General features: G+C 37.3%; 1 protein-coding gene across 3 annotated transcripts in view; it reads left to right on the forward strand.

Moving 5' to 3' along the window:
* LPCAT1 (lysophosphatidylcholine acyltransferase 1) overlaps positions 1 to 19541 on the forward strand; it is a 63943-nt gene extending 44402 nt beyond the window's left edge. For all 3 annotated transcript variants that reach the window (XM_049830529.1, XM_049830530.1, XM_049830531.1), the window contains exons 10-14: positions 1691 to 1816; positions 8962 to 9115; positions 10008 to 10106; positions 13393 to 13531; positions 18651 to 19541. In XM_049830529.1, coding sequence (XP_049686486.1) covers positions 1691 to 1816; positions 8962 to 9115; positions 10008 to 10106; positions 13393 to 13531; positions 18651 to 18835 — 703 coding nt within the window. In that variant the 3' untranslated portion in view covers positions 18836 to 19541. The remainder of the gene's footprint in view (positions 1 to 1690; positions 1817 to 8961; positions 9116 to 10007; positions 10107 to 13392; positions 13532 to 18650) is intronic.
* Positions 19542 to 19791: the final 250 nt, after the last annotated feature.

A 19791-nucleotide genomic window follows, 5' to 3' on the forward strand; every position in this document is an offset into this window, starting at 1 on the left:
TTAGGATGACTTTTCTATGTACCTGTATCTTTTTGGCTTAGTTGGCTTTTTCTTTTTGTTCCTTCCTATTGTTGTTCTTCCAAGGGGGAGGCTATTCATCCAAAATCACTACCATCTATGTCCTTGTTTTATTCATAAGTAGCTAATAAATAATACCTGATTTTTTAACATATTGGTACTTTTGAGCTTGAAAATCTATTAGTGAGGTGTTTTTTCTGAATATTTGACTTGCTCAACCTTAGAGAGGAGAGAAACCCTGATCAGTAGCTTTAATGTTAAGCGCATGTCTTAGTAATGTATTAGAATTCCTGAAGTTTGACAGTTAATTGGTGGATAAAAGAGAACTGGCTTGTGTTATTTACATTGGCATTCAAAGGCCTTGCAGTGAGATTCTAGGGAAGAGGCTACTTAACAGAAATTAAGTTGTTACTGCATGAGAGGTAACTGCCGTTACAGATCAAACTGTCTATAATAAGGTATAGAATTGAATGTAGAGTTTTCATCAAAGCCAAAATGACTGTCGCATGCCTCAGGGTTTTGTATCAATCTTGCCATTACTGTGTATTAACTTCACAGATGAAAAAGGTGGTTAGTAGTAAGGTAGAAAAACCTGTAGATGAAAAGAATGAAGGTAAGTGAAGAAAAAACTTTTGTGAAGACTTCATCAAACTAGAAAAAGCTGCACAAAGGAGATAATGTTCCGTACTGATATACGTGAAAACATGGCAGATGAGTAACTTGTATGGAGCAGTGTTTGCTTTCTAAATTGCGTCTTATGGTTGTACACTGAATTCTTAAAGGCCTCTTCCAAAGCAAAGTGTCTTTCTCTCAACTTTGGCATAGCAAATGCAGTGCAACTACAGTATCGGGATTTCGTTGAAGTATGTTTTGGTGCTGCTATTACTATAGAGCATCAAGTGAGAAGTATAGCAAAAATGAGTACTTAATTGTTTGGCATATTAAAACTTGGGAGTGTTTTTTCTTCTACCTTTCTTACAGCTGTGCTGGTTTTGGCTGGGATAGAGTTAATTTCCTTCATAGTAGCTACTATGGGGCTATGCTTTGGATTTGTGCTGAAAAGTGTTGACAATACAGGGATGTTTTCATTATTGCTGAGCCGTGCTTACACAGAGTCAAGGCCTTAAAAATAACTTGTGTTTCCTTGGAGTTTAACTCTACTTGCTTTTATACTTCATGTTCTAGCCATTCTTTGTAGACAAATGTTGTCTGTTGTATAATTTTAATTACTTGAAGGTAATAGTTGTTCTGCTCAGGTAATTATTGATTTATTAACATGTTAGTGTAATAATAATATAAATATTTAACATAATTATTAATAAATATGTATTTTTGTTCTAGATTAATTATTGTTAAACCCTTGTTATTCACTTCTATGAAAATATGACAGAATTTGAAAGTCTATGCACTGCCTAATTTTTCCCTTGTGTTCTTTTATATTTTCATATACATGTAAAGTCAAAATAGATGCTCTGCAATGGGTAGAGTACCATATTTCATTTCACATTTGTATGTGAACTTTCTTTTATGGACTCTTCCTTATGGACTCTTTCTTATTGTTCTTCAGAATAGAGAGCATAGTTACAGGATTTCTTGTTATAAAAAAAAGTTATGATTCTGCATAGTTTTCTTAGATTATCTTGCTTACTTGTGTTTCTTTGGTTTATTCAAGGGCATTGGGAGTTTCAGTGACAGACTACACATTTGAAGACTGTCAGCTAGCTTTGGCTGAAGGACAACTTCGTCTGCCTTCAGACACGTGTCTTTTAGAATTTGCAAAGCTTGTGAGAAGCCTTGGGTGAGCATATACAATATTTATATGTAAGGTGCATCTTTATTATATAACTATGTTGATATTGTTTTCCCTTCACATAACACTACTGGATTTATGAATATATACGGAACATTGTCATATTACCATTGGGAAACACTGATATAAAATTAAACCAATACTGTTATCCACTCTCAAGCACCACCTCTAGATCGTAACGAGTAGGTTGTAAAATGCATATTTTCAGTCTGACAAGTGACCAGAGTGTGTCTGAAATGTTCATTCCTGAACAAAACTAGAAGATACCTCCTGAAGAGAGTCAGGAATACTGTGGGATTCCAAATATTTGATACAGTTAAGTCAATTGCCCTTTCCTGTGACACCGATGAAGGGAGAACAGTGCTGCCATAGCAGTCTTGTGACTGGATTAATGTTATAACAGTGAGGGCAGAGGGGTCACCCTTTCCCAAGAAGCACGAAGAAGTGGTTGATCTTTTGAGTACGTTACTGCTAGATGGACTTTCTAACGAAACCGTACCTTAGTATATGCAGTGTGGCTCCTCTCTTCTCTCTTCTCATAGTGTCAGTTCCCTCTGGCTTTACCTTTCAGAAAAGCTTCAGCAAACAGTGAAAAAAATTCATGTAGACCAAATAATAGAACTTGTTTCTGCTGTTTTCCAGTTTTTCTCCTGCTTCTCCTCTCATCCTATTCAACAACCAGAAACTAAATTTACAGCCTCATCCTATTAACTGCTTTAATATACAAACACCCTTTTCCATTTTTTGTCTCCTCACCTGAAAGTACAGGGCATAGTTTCATGTTTCCATTCTGTAACTTATTTCCTTTCACTAATTTTCCCTTCATCTTCCAGCTTGTGTACACAAATGAAAAGAAGAAGAGAAAGATCTATTGGAGAATAAGGAATGTAGAACAGCATATATTATGCATTCAGATAACAAGCATATATTAATTCATTGTCGGGATCTCCATCTGAAAAGACTTCCAGTAGGATAGGAGAGACTTCGAAGGGGAAGCAAACATTCTTGCTTTGTTCCAAAGGCTCTGAATTTACAGTACTAAGAAAAATGAACAAACAAACAAAAAAAAACCACCCAAAAAAACCAGCCACATCTCTTATTATGCAGTTGATAATCCCAGGATTCAGCTTAATCCTCTTGTTAAATTGTCTGGCTTCTGTCTGCTTAATTTAAAGCTGTTCTTTCAAATTATGTTTTTCTGGGTTTTTGTTTTGGCCTCTAAAACAATTATGTGCATTTGTGAGTGAGGTTCCCCACAACCCAAAAGTTCTCTTGTCTGTTTTGAGCAATTGTACATTGGTGAAATATTATCCTGTCTTGATTGGATATGTGCCAGTAAGAAAGCTATTACAATGGTATTTTTCTGGCACAATTGGATGAAGATTGTAATATGACTTCATCTCTAATGCATATTTGATGACGATGCAGTCATTTTGCTGTTTATTCAAAGGTTTTGAGGCCAGGGAGGCATTAAGATCATCCAGTCACATCCCTAAATAACTGGAACAGTAGATTTTACCCAATGGATTTTGCATCTAGTCTTAATGCTTATTTTTGAGCATTTTTCAAGGTAACATCCAGTTTTAAATGCAGGATTTTTATAGTAAGGCAAATCCAGATTTGGTTTTGGTTTAGATTCTTTGAAATCAAGTGATACCTCAATTGGCTACACTGGAGAGTTATTTCTGTTCATGTTATGTATCTACAGGATTCATTAACATTGTCTGTAAAACTTGCTTAGTCTGTGCTCAGCTGGATGGGATCCAATCCAGAAGTCATGCAGCCACAGCAGTGAGTTCTCATGCTTCATCTAATGAAGAGCTTGGGCTCTTAGCACAGCTATACAGCTGCCAGGTCACAGCTGGCTGAAACTCAGCTGCCTCATACTGACCTCTGTGGCAAAATGATTGCTGTATCAATGAGATCAATTGATGACAGTCTCATCTTCTCAAATGCTGCATTCGTTAGTTGTCAAGCAGTTATGCTTCTGTTGAGCCTGATAATCTAGGTTTGACCAATGGGCTGATTACTAAGCTATATGCAATCTTTATTGTAGCTTTCATACATTGTAAATCCTTGGCTTCATTTGATGATTTGTTCCACAATTAATTACCCCACTGCTTAAAATGGTTCTCCATTTGTACTTTGAATCTATTACCGTGTCCTAGACATTGAAGCTTGTTTGGATTTTATGCCTTATTGAAGACCTCTTTGGATATCTTCTCCTTCAGAAAGTGTTAATACAGTATAAATAAGCTTCATCTCCATCTTTTTATGAGCTACTTTTTATGAGCTGCTTTAGGGTAGTTGCCTGCAAGGAAATCCTTAAGTCCTGATTTGAATTGTTTTGTTCCTATTGTCTGAAACTTCTTTTCATTCTAATTTCTGCATTCACTTGGCCCCTGGACTAGAAGGACCTTCTAGCCTTAGTAGTTGTTCCCCTTTTTTATGGAACCGTGGCTTTTAGGCCATCAGTAGCTCCTTGGAGAATTCCTAGTTTTCAGTTAAGTGATTTTCTAATTTTCTGGGTTTGTAATTATTCTCAGCTTTAATTCTTTTACTTTCTGAATATTAGAGATATCTCTCCTCTCTTTACTAACAAAAAAAAAAAAAAGCCAAATGTAGCACATACTGCAATCCAAAGTAGACTTTTTTTTTTGTGACTGTGTTCTGCTTGCTATTAGATGAGGCTTATAAAGTCAGGTCTTGATGTAACCTGAAGTTTTGCTCAAGTAATTGTAGTCGTTTAGGCCTTTTGCATCTCTTTGAGAGAGGGGGGAAGTATTGATAGCCTCATCAAACTTCTAGCCAGATTAAGATCTTTTTGCTTATCCTGTGCTTGATTTTTTTTTTCTTCTTTTTTTAAACTGATCTCTTCTCATTTCTCTTGCTTTCTGTCTACCTGTCAATTTGTTAACATTCAGTACTCTACTACCACATTATTTACTTAATTGCTTCCTGGTTGTTTTTTCCCCAAATCTTTCACTTTTAAAACCCCAGGTATGATTTGGAACATCTAGCAAAGGTGGATGTGTCTCACATCCTTCTGTTTTAGTCACTGTTTTCTACTTCCTGATTTTCCCTATTCATTCGACAAGTCTTTGGGAAATACTATTTAAAAATTAAGATTTTTCATCTATTTTTTCTAATTTTTTTTTTTTTAGGCTAGGCAGCACTGATACTTGTACAAGATAGCACATTTTCTCTTCTAGTATGGTAGTTGGCTTCCACTTTGTGCATCAGAAAGCACATTTTCTCTTCCAGTATGGTAGTTGGTTTCCACTTTGTGCATCAAAAAGCAATAAGTATAGAAAGTACAGCAAGAACATAATATGGTATCATGGTGAATGTGCATTTTATTATTGGTATATGTGTGGCACAAGACCCTTTGGTTTGGCAGGTTCTTGATCTGTTGTATGGATTTAGTACACAGACTCTGAGGTTCTTTGTATTTTCAGTGAAGACAGTATGGCTGTGTTGATTATGTCTACTTTTAAAAGCTATGGTTTGCACCAAATTATCTTTTTCAGGTCAGATTTTGGAAAAATCCCCTGTTCTTGCCTTCTAGATTTCTTTAGCTTTCTCAGTAGGATTACTCCTAGTCAGTAACTTTAACAATGGGCAGTAATTTATTTTGGAATTCTTTTTGAATCCTTAACCACCTCCTTTGCTTTCCTGAGCCTGAGTATTGTTTTGTCTTGTACCCATGTGATGAGTACTGGTGATGTCTGCCTTGGAAGAATGTTCTACAACCTTAGCAAGCCTGCAAGGTTTACCTCCTTGCACATTCCCTGGCCCTGGTGAAATTTAATGTTAGTAAACCTGCTTGTGTTGAATCAATTCTGCTGTCTCTTAAAAGCCATAGTATTTTGGTAAGAATGACCTGAATTAAACGGCAGTTCCATTTTGACCACTATTGTCCAATGTTATCTCATCCAGTTGGCCACAAGGATCTTACTAGGCAATGCCTCTATTGGCTCTTAAGATCTGCAAGAAGATAATTGCCTCATAGGCCTGGTGCCTGCCTATTCTTGCTCAACAGCCTTGACCATCCAGACTACAATGTAAACTTCCGCTGTCCATGTGTGCCTGAAATGGTGGTCCAGACTGTAGGTAGAGCTTTGCATCCCCAAAGTAATAACCCCTCACAGCTAACTAACAGTGCCACGACTTTAGAGTGTTCAGAGATCATCTATAACAAGAAAGAACCTCTGGAGGATGTTGTCCGTCTGCATTCATGATAAAAGCAATATAGTCTATTACAGGAGGTGATCACGGATTAGGCTTAACACAGCAAGTACCAACCATGATAACCCCTGCCTCATTGATCAAGGCAGGGTGTGCCAAAGTATTCGGAAGGTCGGTTTTGCAGCTGTTCAGTATCCTTTCTCCATTATGACAAGAAGTTGCACAGAAGTACATCAGCAGACATAAAACTGAATGTATTGTGCTTTTCTGGCTTAGGGCATGTTTCTCTGAGCTTGCAGTTTGCAGTAGCTAGCTACAAGATCAAGCTGTTCTTATGCAACTTCCAGCTCTGTGAGACACTAGAAGTTTTTTGGCAGGTTCCCAGCATGCAAGAAAGGAGTTTGTTTTCAAATAGTCAAATACAGCTAAAACTAGCTTTAAGGAGGTAAGCCATCTCACTTGCTAAAAATAGTGGCAATTATACTGAAAATATCCTACCTTCAGGGATCTGGTTTTTCTTGTGAAGTCTGCTGTGAAGGATTTAATGTTCAGAGCTGTTAATCTTGAAAAATACCCTTTGCATCTTCAGGGACTCTGGAATGACTTTTTGTTCTTTTTAGTGCGCAGTGGCCTAAAAAATGAAGCAAAACACCACAATAGCAAATAATGTTATGCATCGTAAAACGTAGATCCTGCATGGAAGCCATTAGGCAAACAAGCATGATTTCATGAGGAAAGACATCCACTGTTGGCTTTCTAGCTTTTATAGCCTCCATTGGGATAAAAGTAACAATTTTAAAGGATTTGAGACATTCAAACCATTTCATATTGGTTCAGAACCTATTGTGGGGGATTTGGAACACTTGACTTCAAAAGACTTCTGCATAGTAGGTCATGGTCATCCACAGGTCAATTACTTTCTGAAAAGGCTAGACAAGCGGAAGCAATTAAGTTTGCCTCGCTGATCCACATACTCATTTTGTGATTGGCTCACATCTCTTCCTATATTTATAAAACCCAAACCACAAGATGTCTGCGAGATTTGTGGTAAGCCATGCTACTTTCCATACAAGGTTTTGCCTTAAAATTTTTAGCTTTTTGGACTTAATTAACTGGTGAAGAGGAGATCTCACAAGTCTTGAATACTACTCACCAAACAAGTACTCGCTCAGTTCTAAAAGGTGAATTTTGAGTCAATTCATTGCAAATCAAATCTCTGATTTAGAGACAGATGTTAGACTGCATGTTCTGTGTCAGTGGTGCCTTATCTCAAGGGAGGATTCAGATGCCAGCTGTCCTTCATCCTACAGTTAAAATCCATATTGGCTACTACAGTAGGGATGTGTTATCTGCGGACACTTCTTATATGTAATCCCGCTTGTGAGAAGTTGAGTTCTGTGTACATCTCAAATCTTCCTTGGATTCCTTTGTCATTGTTCCTGCTACTTTTCTGCTTGATCATGGAAAACGAATGCTTGCAGAGGAGAGTTTGCTGCTCTTTTTATACTCTCTAGGACCAAAACTTAAGATAGGTGCTTTAATGCCAGGATGGAGAATATATGAATGTTCTGCAGGGCCCATGGGTCTCTGGAAAAATTCTTGCATGTTCAGGTCTTGCAATTCAGAAATACAGGGCTTGGCATTGTTTAGTACTAAACACTGTTTAGTATTCACTGTTTTGGTGAGTCAGTTTAGGTAATGGCAGACAGCATAGTAGTTGTGGTTTTGCTTAAAAGCAGTGATGTTTAGGAAGGGTCATTTCAGCAAGCAGTCAAGGTCTGGAGCTGACATATTAGATAATCTTCCTTTCAGAAATGCTCTTATCTTTTTTTCAGAAGCTCCTGAGAATGCTGATATTAAATATTTTATTCATTCTTGTCACTGAAAGGAAGCTGCAGAGGAGTTCCAGCTGCAGTCTGGCAACAATTCTGGTGTGAGCTTGTGAGTTCTGTAAACAGCTGCTTTTCCTTGTCTGCAGCAGCAAACAGCAAAACAGACAACTGCAGAAGAATATTGTAGAAGACTTTATCGGCTTCTTTTGTCTTCAGACTGGAAAGTTTGGATGCCCATGTTACTCTAGATCAGTTCAGAGGAAACCTGCTGATCACTATTTTGTTGATGTTGTAATAGGGAGGGAATTTACTTTTCCCCACATACCTGCAGCAGCATTTATTATATTCATAGTAAGACTTATTTTCACAAAAACAGGAAGCTTAACTTAAGGAAAAAAAACCAACCAAAGAAAATAACAAACCCAAAAACCCCACGCAGTAGATACCTGCATAAATATAAAGCTGTTCATTCATCTGTCAAAATCTGGTTTTGCAATCGGAAGGACTGAGGGAATTTCTGTAGCTGTATTAACTCCTGTAACTTTGTTTGAGTCACCTCGTAATGGTGTCCAACTCTGGACTGAATGTGAAAAACGAGGACTGACAAACAGGATTAACAGTATAATCGCTATTATGTAATCCCTGATTTCTTTTAGGCAAGATGCATTAGGTCTTTCCTGTTCAGTGACATTAGTAAATTTGGAATCGTAATTGGTTTATGTTACTGTCCTACAATACAGCCATATTCGGGTGACCTAAATCCCACCTAGTTCTCCATGCCTGGTATTTCTTATTAGCTAGTTCTAGACTGTGTTTCTTGTTCATGTTGAACTGCTTACACGTACAGCTTATAATCAAGGTAGAATAAAGGACACAAGTTTATGACCACGGTTCCTATGCCCTTGCAGTAATTTCTAATAGAGTTCAAGAACCAATGGGAGCCTTAAAATTACAGGAATATGTTATTTTATTATAAAGTTGCTTAGTAATTCTGATTCCAGATTTTGCAATGTTTTACACCATTATCATCCATTGCTTCATTTGGTATGTTGAATTTTGTATTGTTAAAACTGGGTATATTTTTTAAATGTGCAAAAATAATATGCTTTCTAGGCTGAAGCCAGAAACACTTGAAGATGATCTTGATAAATACGCTGCAAGTGCCATGAAAATGAAAAAAGAAAAGGTTGATCTTAAAGAATTTTCAGCATACTTGGAATTTCCAGTTTCTCACACATTAGAAAGTATGTTTGCGCTGTTTGATGAGGTAAGAAATAACATCACGTTTAAAAATTGTACTACTTTTGGTAAACTCTGCTTTAGCCTAAGTTTGTTCCAGTTGAGGTCTGATTTGGGCCTAAGTGCTTTTGAGTACTTCACCATAGTATTTGCCTACTGCATTTCCCTTTCAGCAAGGTAAGAGCACCTATCATCAACTCAGTAAAGCATTCATTCAGGTAGAAGTTAAAAGGAGTATCAGTTGGACAAAACTGATTTTCTTTCTAGATGCAAAATATGAAGAGGAAGAAAGATGGGTTCAGGCTAAAGCTCTGCTGTGGCTTGTTGCAACTGAATGCAATGCCTATTAGCTGGTATTTCACTTACCTTGTAAATAAATTTCTTGTTCTTCTAGGTTGCCTGAAACCTGAAGGACCTAGGAACTTGGCAGATGAGCCAGTTTTTCATTCCTCTGGCAATTAGTCAGGATGGGGCAATGACTATTATCTTTGTCTGGATGAGGTGCTGTTTGGACCAGGTGGTGGATATGTCCAGTGTTCTCTCTTAGACCGAAGAGCAGATGTCACGTATTCAGGGCTTAAATTAGGCTACCTTGCCCTCTAGTTCTCTGACTTTAATTTCAACACAGTAATTCAGATTATTTAATGTAAAAATCTTAAATATGCAAGTGACGGGTCACAGCAGCAGCACTGTCTTCCAAGAATCTTTGAATTATGACTTCTGAGCAAAACTCTGAGAAGGGCTGCAGAGCTTTGATGACCCAGGTTCTTGCCCTGAATTAATTCCATTTCAGTGAGACTTTTTTTGTAGTGGCATATGTACTGATCTTTCTGAATATTCTCCATCTTTAGCCACTGTTAGTTATTTATAAAAGTTCTCTGACAAATTGCAGTATTTTGAGGTGAGGTTTTCCTTTACAGAATGAAGATGGTATAATCGACATTCGGGAATTTGTCATTGCTCTGTCAGTTGTCTGTAAGCCATCCAAAACTCTGGAAACAATTCAGTTGGCATTTCAGGTAAGCAGCATTTTCTTCCTCTATGTAGTTTACTTTTTTTTTTTTTTTTAGAAATTATTAATACTGCCATTAGACTTAAAAGAAGCTTGTTTGACATGCCCTTTTAATACTTAATTGCATTTTAAAATAACATTAATGGAAATTTAGATTAAGAGGTCATTTCAGAGGGAATGCACTGCAAGTTTAAGTCATGTAAAACTGAAGTTTACAGTTTGAAATTTTTCTCTGTGGAACTCTGGTAGAATCTTTTTCAGCACATTGAGTCTCAAACCTGAAGCCCTTTGATTCTTCTAAACTAAAGGCTAATGAGCTGTTCTTACTACTTTTTTAATGTTTCAATCAAATCTTATTTTTCAAGTTAATAAAATATTTAAAAACTTTTCCTACATGTTAATAGAGATTAATCTTTTAAGGTCCTTTTGCCTTCTTGATAAGATTTTCTTCCCTCTTAGTTCTTACCGTGTTTCTGTGTTGGTCCTGCAGTCTCAGCCCAGACTTTATGCTTCCCAGAAGTGCTCCTGATCTTGTTCTAGCCTCAGTGGTTTGTTGCAGCATCAGCATAGATAGTTATTAATGCAGGCTTTTTGGGAATGTGTCAGCAGCAATACTTAATGTTTAGCATTCTGGTGGGGTTGTCTGACACCTTGGTTTATTACTCTTTAATTAATTTCTTTAATACTGCTATTTCAACATGCAAACTGCTGCATCCTGCATCATCTTTCCACTTTGCCTCAAACTCACATGGTCTTTAGCGTTACTGAAACTGAAGAGTGCTAACTCTTGATGCTGTCATCACTGGTGAATGCATGGAGTTGAGAACATTGATTTGCATGGTACTACATGGTAGCCTTATTTTCTGAGTAGTTATTTTTTAGGTTCTTCAGCATACCTGTATTACTCTCTCAACTATGTTTTGCTAAATAAATGAGGGTCCTGTGAATGTTTAGTGTTCACATCTATCATTCTTACCCTTTGGCCAGTATCAAACAAATTTGACAAAGGAGGAAGGAACAAAAATGTTTAGTTACTACAAATATTGGGGGAAATATGCCTCTAATAGCTGCTGTTACTGCTACTTCTGAGGGAAAACCAGAAAGGTCTCTGCCCTTACTTATTCCATTTGGTCTATGTAATGGCATAGAGAAACGGTCAGGTGCTGTTTAGTCAGCTCTGTGTATTCATACTAAAATGAACAAGCTTGAAGTAAACCTGAAGGTGGCTTTTGGGCAGTATTTCAATGAAATTTAGCTGTTGTGATGCATAATGTGCAATATACTTTTACCATTTTAGAGAAAGAAAAGCTCAGATTAGGCAATTACTTTCTTTTTGGAAGCACCTAACTTTAAGTTAATAGAACTGTTTCTTTAAAAAATTCTTCACTGTCTGCTCTATTCTTCAACTCATAATATGTAATTTTGAGTTTCCTGGTTAATTGCAAAATATTAAGTTAACTGTAGAACTGCAGAGAAGTACTATGCGTGTATGAAGAAGGGGAAGCACTCAGCAAGGGGTAGCAGGTAGTGCTCATTTTTTCCTGCTAGTGATGATTGGAAGGGTTAAGAAAAGTCTTGAGCTGAGGAAATTTTGCTCACAGTATTCTAGAAAAAAGGAAAAGAGAACTTTTTTCAATATCCTTTCTTCCCCGTCCTTTCCAGGGTTTGTGCACAGTAAGATGTTCACACAGTTTACTGGGAGCCGTTGAAGGATCTAGCCAGTTCATGAATGTGTGACTTTGAACAGTTGCTGTCCTCTGCCATGTGCTACTTTTTGCAAAACACCCTGTCATTTGTTTTCAGGGATAAAGTGCAACATTTCATGTAGCTGAACAAGTTTTCAAAGTGGAAGTGTTTAGTATATGGTTGAAGAACTTGAGAAATAGCAGTTACTGAGCTACTAGAGTTCTAAAGCAGTGAACAATTAAAAGAGAAGGCGTGGATTATAGCAATCAAGTCTAAGAGCAGCACTCCAGTCTAAGTGCTAAGCATCCTCCATTCCTAATTGTTAGGGAAACAAAAGGGTGTTGTAAATCTTGCCAGTATGATGCTTGTGAGCCTTACCATCAAGTATCACTTTCTGACTACTTGATCTGTGAAAATATAGCAGGTTTTATTAAACAAGTGTCTTGTCCTTGCCCGTACTGCTTGTGAAACTGTGTGTAAGTTAGGTGCTAGGGAGGAAAAGGCAAGATTCCTGATTTGAGCATGAATGTTGTCTTCCATGGTACTTAAGGTTTTTTATTGCACTGACTTTTTTTATCCCATTGAAGTGTGCTGTCTTGTGACAGCAACTTCTGCTTGTGTGAAAAATACATCCTTATGCCAGTTTTGTTCAATCTCATCAGTTTCCACCTGCTTGATGTAGAGAAACTAAATGGAAGTTTCCAAAATAGCATTTTTCACATGGTTCAATATTTGCAGTGTTGTCATGCTTGAAAATGAGACAAGGATGTTTCAAAAATGCTTCTGTCTCAATTTCCATTGCACGGGCAAATTGAGTTATTTTAGAAAGTTAAATGAAGTTGTATTTGTTACAGATGTTTTGAAATACTCGGGTCCTTTTTCAGGGGAAAACACTGTACTTGTACAAAGATAGAATGAGACTATGAACAATTACCTTTAGTTGTCAGTCTCCTGTCAGTAGTAAAGCTAACTCTTTCTGTGAGGAAATTCTGCTTCAGGACTTAAGAATATGCAAATTATTGTTTTCTAGAATTTTGAATAAGTATTTGTAGAAAATTATAGGCCCATCACTTTATGGGGTAGGATTCTCCTGATTAATATAATGCCACTTAGATGTAGGCATTTTATGCAAACTGGCTGTTGAATCAGTTGGATGTTGGTCAAAGGAATCTCAAGATTTATATCTGACCAAGTGGAAACGGTATCTGCTTTAGGCTGACCTAAATATATCTCTTGATTCCACAGACTCTCTTGGAGTGGACAGCTCAATAGACTTAAAAATTATTCTCAGTTACATATCTGCAAAACATGCTAGTGTTAAATAGTCTTGTCTCTGAATATCACTGAAATGTCAGTGCTTAGGCATGTAAACATAGGGTTTTTTCTGACTATAGCAACTTTACTTTCTAAGTGTACACAGGTGAACTAATAATTAATGCTGTCTTTTACCCAGACTAATCAGAAATCCTTAGTAGATCATATCAATCTGAGAGCAACTAGAATTTCCAATACCAAATTTTAATTTTGCATAACTTGTTAGCGTGGTGCTGTTTATAGGAGTTAGCGTTCAGCTTTGCAAATGTTTATCTTGCTGTCTTGATTCATAGCTGTACCAGTCAGAAAATGGAACTATAACAGAAGAGGATTTAGCTCATATTCTGAAGACTGCCATGGGTGTGTCACAGATTAATGTTACGCATCTCTTTAGAGCTGTAGATGAAGAAGAAAAAGGAAAGATTACATATGGTAAGTATTTTAAGTGGATCTGAACTGTCAAAGTTGTATAAACTCATGTTGATATACAAACTGCCTATATTTTTATTAAACTTAACCATTTTTCGTTGACTTGTTGACTTTAACAGTGATAAAAGCACTGCAGACAAAGTGAATTTACATTTAAAAAAATATATTTGGGTTTCACCTTTAATATCAAATGTCAGGTTTACATGTTTTCACATGTTTTCCCCTCCACATTAAGTCAGGCAATTACCTAGATTAGCTCTTTCAGCATATTCTGTATGTCAATATGTTTTTTAAGAAAGCTATCTTAGTTCTGTCCTGTTGCTTTGTCTCTTGTGTCTGTTCCCCACTGTTTCTGCCCTCCCAGAATATAGGGGGATGTAAGATTTTCTGCTCCCATAATAATTTCTCAGCCTGTTTCAAAATAAGTCACGAGTGTGTCTGCGGGGGAAATGAGGGGGTATTAACCAGGCTGCTCAATATATAGTCTGTAATGCAGGCGATATGGAGGCGAGAAAGTTGCATTTGAAAAACTGAGAGATCTGGGTGAATAGATTATGCTGGGAACCAAAGTACTTGTGTGTTACTTCAGATTCTTCATCTTTTATGCAATAAGGTTCTAAATTTAGTTGTATCATTTAAGTATTAACCAAGTTGTTGATAGCCAATATATCACGTATCTCCAGTAGAAGTGCTTATGACATGCCCTGTTCCAGTGGTTTTCCTTGAGGATAATCAGTATGTTTTTCATTTGTAAAAATCTTACAAATTAAGACATCAGTGTTAGTAAATCACAATTTCTACACTAGTAATTCCTATGTTTCAATCATACAATATGTATGTAAAGCTTCAACTGCAGAACTATTTTAGAGTTATTGGAATGAATATCATTGCCATTGTGCTTCCCTTTTTTCCTGACTGCTATGTCTTGCCTCCTTGATTCCTGCTGTACTAACTCTTTCCTTTCTGCACCTCTCATCTGTCACATCCCCAGCATTTCCATGTCCATCCGACGCTATTGCCTTTTTCCTGCCTGTCTTTGTTGCTCCTTGTCTCCTAACTCATTTGGCCGGTGACTCAACTTTTCTCCCTCCCTGCCCTGCCCCATCACCAGCTTCAAAAATACCAGCACAGAAATTTAAGCTGGTAAGCCTAGCAGAACTCTAATTTTGGCATACTTCATTGTTTGAGAATAGGTAAATTTGAAATGGTGTACAAGTGAACTCAGACCAGTTCATGTGAGTTGCCAAAGAACTCGTATTTTAATATCCATCTTCAATAGTACTTAGTTGCATTTACATTTGCCCTTTTCCCCTAAGTGGTCGTGGTATATTACCATCACAAGAAAATCTGGACCACTGAGCCACAGCAGTGGCCACTGAAGTGCTTAGCTCTCATTTTCACTATTTTATTTCCTGTAGTCAAACCTAGTTTTTTGTGAGGCTACAGAAAGTAGGATGGTGTTTACATAATTTCTTTGAAACTTTGCTTGGATCTTTTTCTGAGAGAAGTGCTCATTTTATAATATAAACATTGTGCTGAGATTTTAACATACCTGAAAGCTTAATAGCAAGAATGAATGTCCAATTTATTGTGGTAGAGAATTAGAAGTTGAAAATAAACTTCTGGTATTGCATTTCTGTCTTGAAAGTTCTTGCTGTAAATATTCAATCTCTTGCCTTTCCTGAGAATGCGTACAACTTTCCACATACTCAATTTGTTGCGCTTAAAATACTGAGAAGGGAGGGGTGGAAAACTTGCAGACTATGCTGTTTCTGAAGGCATTGTCCAGACAGGTTCGGAGAAATGAAAACTTTGTATATGGTGGAAGAGTACTGACATTACTTTGGATATGCACAGCAGAGGGGTCTGCTCGCAAGCTCCTTCTTGTATCCCAGAGAAAAAGCTCAGGTTGCAGGTAAACAGAATAACCAAAAGCAAAATTAAGATTGTGTAACTAGATTGATAATCTTGGATGTGACTTGTTAGAAGTCTGGATTTTTGTTGCATGTTTGCAAGTACACTAGTTGGCAAAGATCTGTGTCAGTTCTCTTAAGCAGCATGCTGTTGGCTTAACTGTTTAGATGCACCTTGATTCCAAAGCTCATACTTTCACTGTAATCTAGAGAGAGGCAAGATTTCTCAATCTTAAGACATGATTCTGGAGAATTTGATTAGGTTCTGTAGGTGGGCATCACAAATTCTAGGAAACTCTCCACCTGCTCTTGATAGACAAATGATGACTGAGTGTTCTGAAGACTGCCTTCCTTGCTTGTAACAAGAAGAAAGGTGGAATTAGCAGTATTGTGAATATCTGTATGGATGAATGCTCAGAGAAGGAAGAATTATTTGTTCTTTAAAATGTAGTACCCTTACCTGTGTTAACCACAGGATTATCCTATTAGGTTCCTGTACACTAAAGTAATTACGTAGTTGAGGGGGAACAAAAACTAGAGGAGGTTCATGAACACAGAGCTTCCATCAGGAGCATCAAGTAGTAGGAGGGTATTGCAAAGGCAGAAGAAAAACCTCTTGCAGTTCTTGTAGTACATATGCATACTTAATGCAAAAATATGGACAGGAGTCTTAAAGAACTCCACTTTGGATTCTTCCCTTCTTCTTGTGTCTTTCTTCTTAGTAGGAAGCAAAATTACTTTTTTCCTAAGTAAATGGCTAAGTTGATCTTTTCTTCCAGTCTGATGCTTCACAGCTGCTTTAAGCTTGAGCTCCAGGATGAGACATGCAATTAGAAGTAATGCTGGAATAGCTCAATTCTTCCTACATCACCTTGTGTCGCATTTCTGATGAATGAAGCAAATGGGATCCCAAGCACTTTTCCTTGGGCTCTGCTGTCTACAGCTTTGAAAAATATTCCTTAATATCTTCAGGACTTGTTTCTACAATATCCAAAATGTCTACTTACTGAGATCTATCAGCAACATCATCCTGTTCAATTCAATCCTCCCTGGAATCTGAGGTTTTTCATTTGGATCCAGTACTGATAAAACGTTGAGGAATGGATCCTGACAGAGTTGTCAGGATGCCAATTTGGATATAGACGATCGTGCTTGTGTGAACAACTGCTTCAAGGGATTTTCTGAATTTATTTTCTGAAAGGATAAAGCAGCTTTTTGAAGAATTACTTAGAATGGCATCTACAGTGAATATTCTAGTCTTTCCCATGCAAAAAGGATTATGCTTAATGAGACTGTAAAAGCATCTTTGGTACTGTTGGTTGAAATTTTTATACTTATCTTACCTTAGTTGGGCTAACTATCAGAATGACCTTTCCCAAAAAAGGCTATTTTTTCATAGTCTTCAGTAAGGTGCACATACATGTATTGTTACAAAAAGGAGTAGATCCTTGGGATGGGCTTGAAGTGTCCGTGTGAGGAGGAAAAAGGAAAAAAAAAAGGAATGCTTTCATGTTCCTGCTGCAGGCCAGACCCAGTTAAGGCTGATAGCTGATTGCTCTCTCCTTGTTAGCTGCAGAAAAATAATATACTCAGTTGGATTCACTGAATGTGCTTAACTGTTTTGATTCTGATGAATGAGTTTGCACTCAAGTGTTTCTAATATATTATTGCAACTACTACCACTGTTAAGTATTTTAAATATAAAGAAGTTCTACGTTTCCTGCTTGAGAAAGGTAGATGCATCCCATTCTTTGCTATGAGATTATTTTTTTAAAAGTTGAACTTGCATTAAATATTATCAAAAGAGAAATTTTTGCTGTATGCACTTTCAGACATTTAAGATATCTCCCCCACGCGATGAAGACTTTATCGTTTACATGATCAGTCAGCCTGTTGTACTTACTTAAGATGGTAGTGTTGGTTTTCATGGCCTGAACATCATCAACTTTTGTTGAAATTACAGGGTCCAAAATACTTCAGATCCATATAAACTGTAGATAAAGGATACCCACTTTTTTGTTTGCAGAAGGATGAAGTTACATTTATTGCATTCTCCCCACGTATCCCTTTGCAACAGTTCAGAGGCAGGGTTGGCCTACAACTTCAGTGCCCCTGTGAGCCAAATGACATTCTCTTGCTCTTTGCAATATTGAGAAAAACATGCTGCCTCTAATGGAGAAGGGTGGCAGAGAAGGAAAGCTGTGGTAGTTCCCTTCTTCCACACCAGCCCAGTTGTACCAGGAGGAGCTGGGCTTTACTCCTCTGAAAGGCTACTTCAGCTGTCATCTGCGCTGCACTCCAGGGAACTCGCAGCATTGTTTGACCATGAACTCTCCTGGGATAACACAGTGAATTGAGTGGGCTGTGTGTGATACGCTGTAGGTGACTGAGTGATAATGTTCACATCCAGCTTCTTCCAGTGTCAGTTTACATTACAAGAATAGCTTCTTATGACTTGGATCCTGTACAGTATCTTGTGTTCAAATCGTGTCTGAATAAATAGTCAAATGGGCAAATTGTGACAAGGCTTCGATGCCTGATTTTTCAACACAAGATGTAACTTCTTGATGTTAAGGATTCCCCACTCCCCCAAGAACTGATCTTGCTCTTTTTTATTGTCTTATTAGTATCCAACATTAAAATCAATTTTTCATAATGTGTTACAAAGTAGTTACCTTCTCACAATATTATTCTCTAAAATATTAGGAGTTTTGAAATGCTGAAATCTTGAAAGTGGAAGGCAGCAGTGATAGCTTGCCATTAGGTTGAAGAGAATTATGCGTGCAAAGCATTAAAGGGCATGTTTGCAAAAGACTTCCCAGATTTTAAGAAATGACTGCTTTTGCGGTTCATTGTTCCTCAGCTGGAGGGCTTCTGCCCTTCCCCCAGTGAACAGTGAGATGCTGTGTCAGGGCATGTGGTGCTTCTCATGCATTTTAATACAAATCTGAGCCTGTTTACCCCTTCACCATACAAGCTAAGCTCTGGTCTGAAGTGTTTTAAGAGGGCTTAGGTAACTCTTTGTGGCATCTGGGTTCTGGGCATGTGGTAAACTGCTGAGAAGCTAAAACAAGCTATGGGGATAGCATTATGTTAACTGCTTCTATTTTTCTCCAAAGTGATCATGTGATTATATATGTGTAAGTACTCAAATTTAGCATCCTTCTGTTTCAAAGAGCTGATTCTGTGTAACAACGATTTTTTTTTAGATGACTTCTACAGATTTGCTGAATTGCACCCACACTTTGCAGAAGACTATCTCTATGCTGATCAGATGGGAGCTGAGAGTGGCTTGGAGACTTCATCTCTTTCTGCTCCTAATGGTATCTGTACTGACTTCAGCCCTGAAAATGCTGAAGATAAAAACAAGCCCCTGCAGAAGAAACTGAATTAACACTACAACTGTTACCTTCCTCTCCTGGTGAGAGGATTGTCTTTTCTTGGGATTTTCATAAGTCACTCCAACTATACAGCAAATACCAGTTTTATGTGTGAAAGTTCTTCTACCTTAATACTGTTCTTTGAATCGTATGTGCTATATTTAACAACATGTTCCAGGTTACTTTGGAGAAGGTGTTTTTATTTTTTTTCAAAAAGGTCTTTGAAAGGCAAAAATGTGAATGTGCTTCATTATTAATGTTCATATTTAAAAGGAAGCGGCACACTTATTTATATTCCATTGGCTAGTTTCATGTACAAAGTGTCGCACAAACTGTGCATGTATAAAGAAACTGTAGCTACTATGGTGTTAAGTGCACTTTGGTGATTAGTGTTTTCCCTAGTTATGGGGATGTTTATTTGGGGCCAAACTTTGCTGTCCATATTTGCATAGTCGGTCTTGTTGGTTTCAGTGGGATTATTCTCTCGAGCAAGGCAAGCATATTTTGGCCCTTTGTTTTGGTCTCAGTGAACATTTGAAACAATTAATGCAAAAAGTTGCTAAGGATTACTTTTTATTTTTATTGTTGAATGACAAAATTGTTTCTCTTTCAGTCTATTCCATGGTAGAATGAAAAGGAAAGGCTTTTTATCCCTCACCCCAACACTTTTCTACTGTAATCTTCTGGATGCAATTAAACGTGAACTTTTTTCCAAACTGACATGCCACATACTGTTTGCAAATACATGACAAAACTGTTTGTGCTTTTCTTATAATCATTTCAAATCATGTTCACCCACTTAAATGGGAGACGTTTACACAATTGTACTTATTCTAGATTTATCAGGAATCACAGGTTTCTTTTGTAGCAAGCCTGTATATACAGATAATTTAGCATGGAACACATTATGAAAACTTTGTTGTATCAGCACAAGTTTGAAAAGGTTGCAGTTTCTGCAGAGGCCAAGCCA

Source organism: Accipiter gentilis, chromosome 27, assembly GCF_929443795.1.
Source record: "Accipiter gentilis chromosome 27, bAccGen1.1, whole genome shotgun sequence".
NCBI lineage: Eukaryota > Metazoa > Chordata > Aves > Accipitriformes > Accipitridae > Astur > Astur gentilis.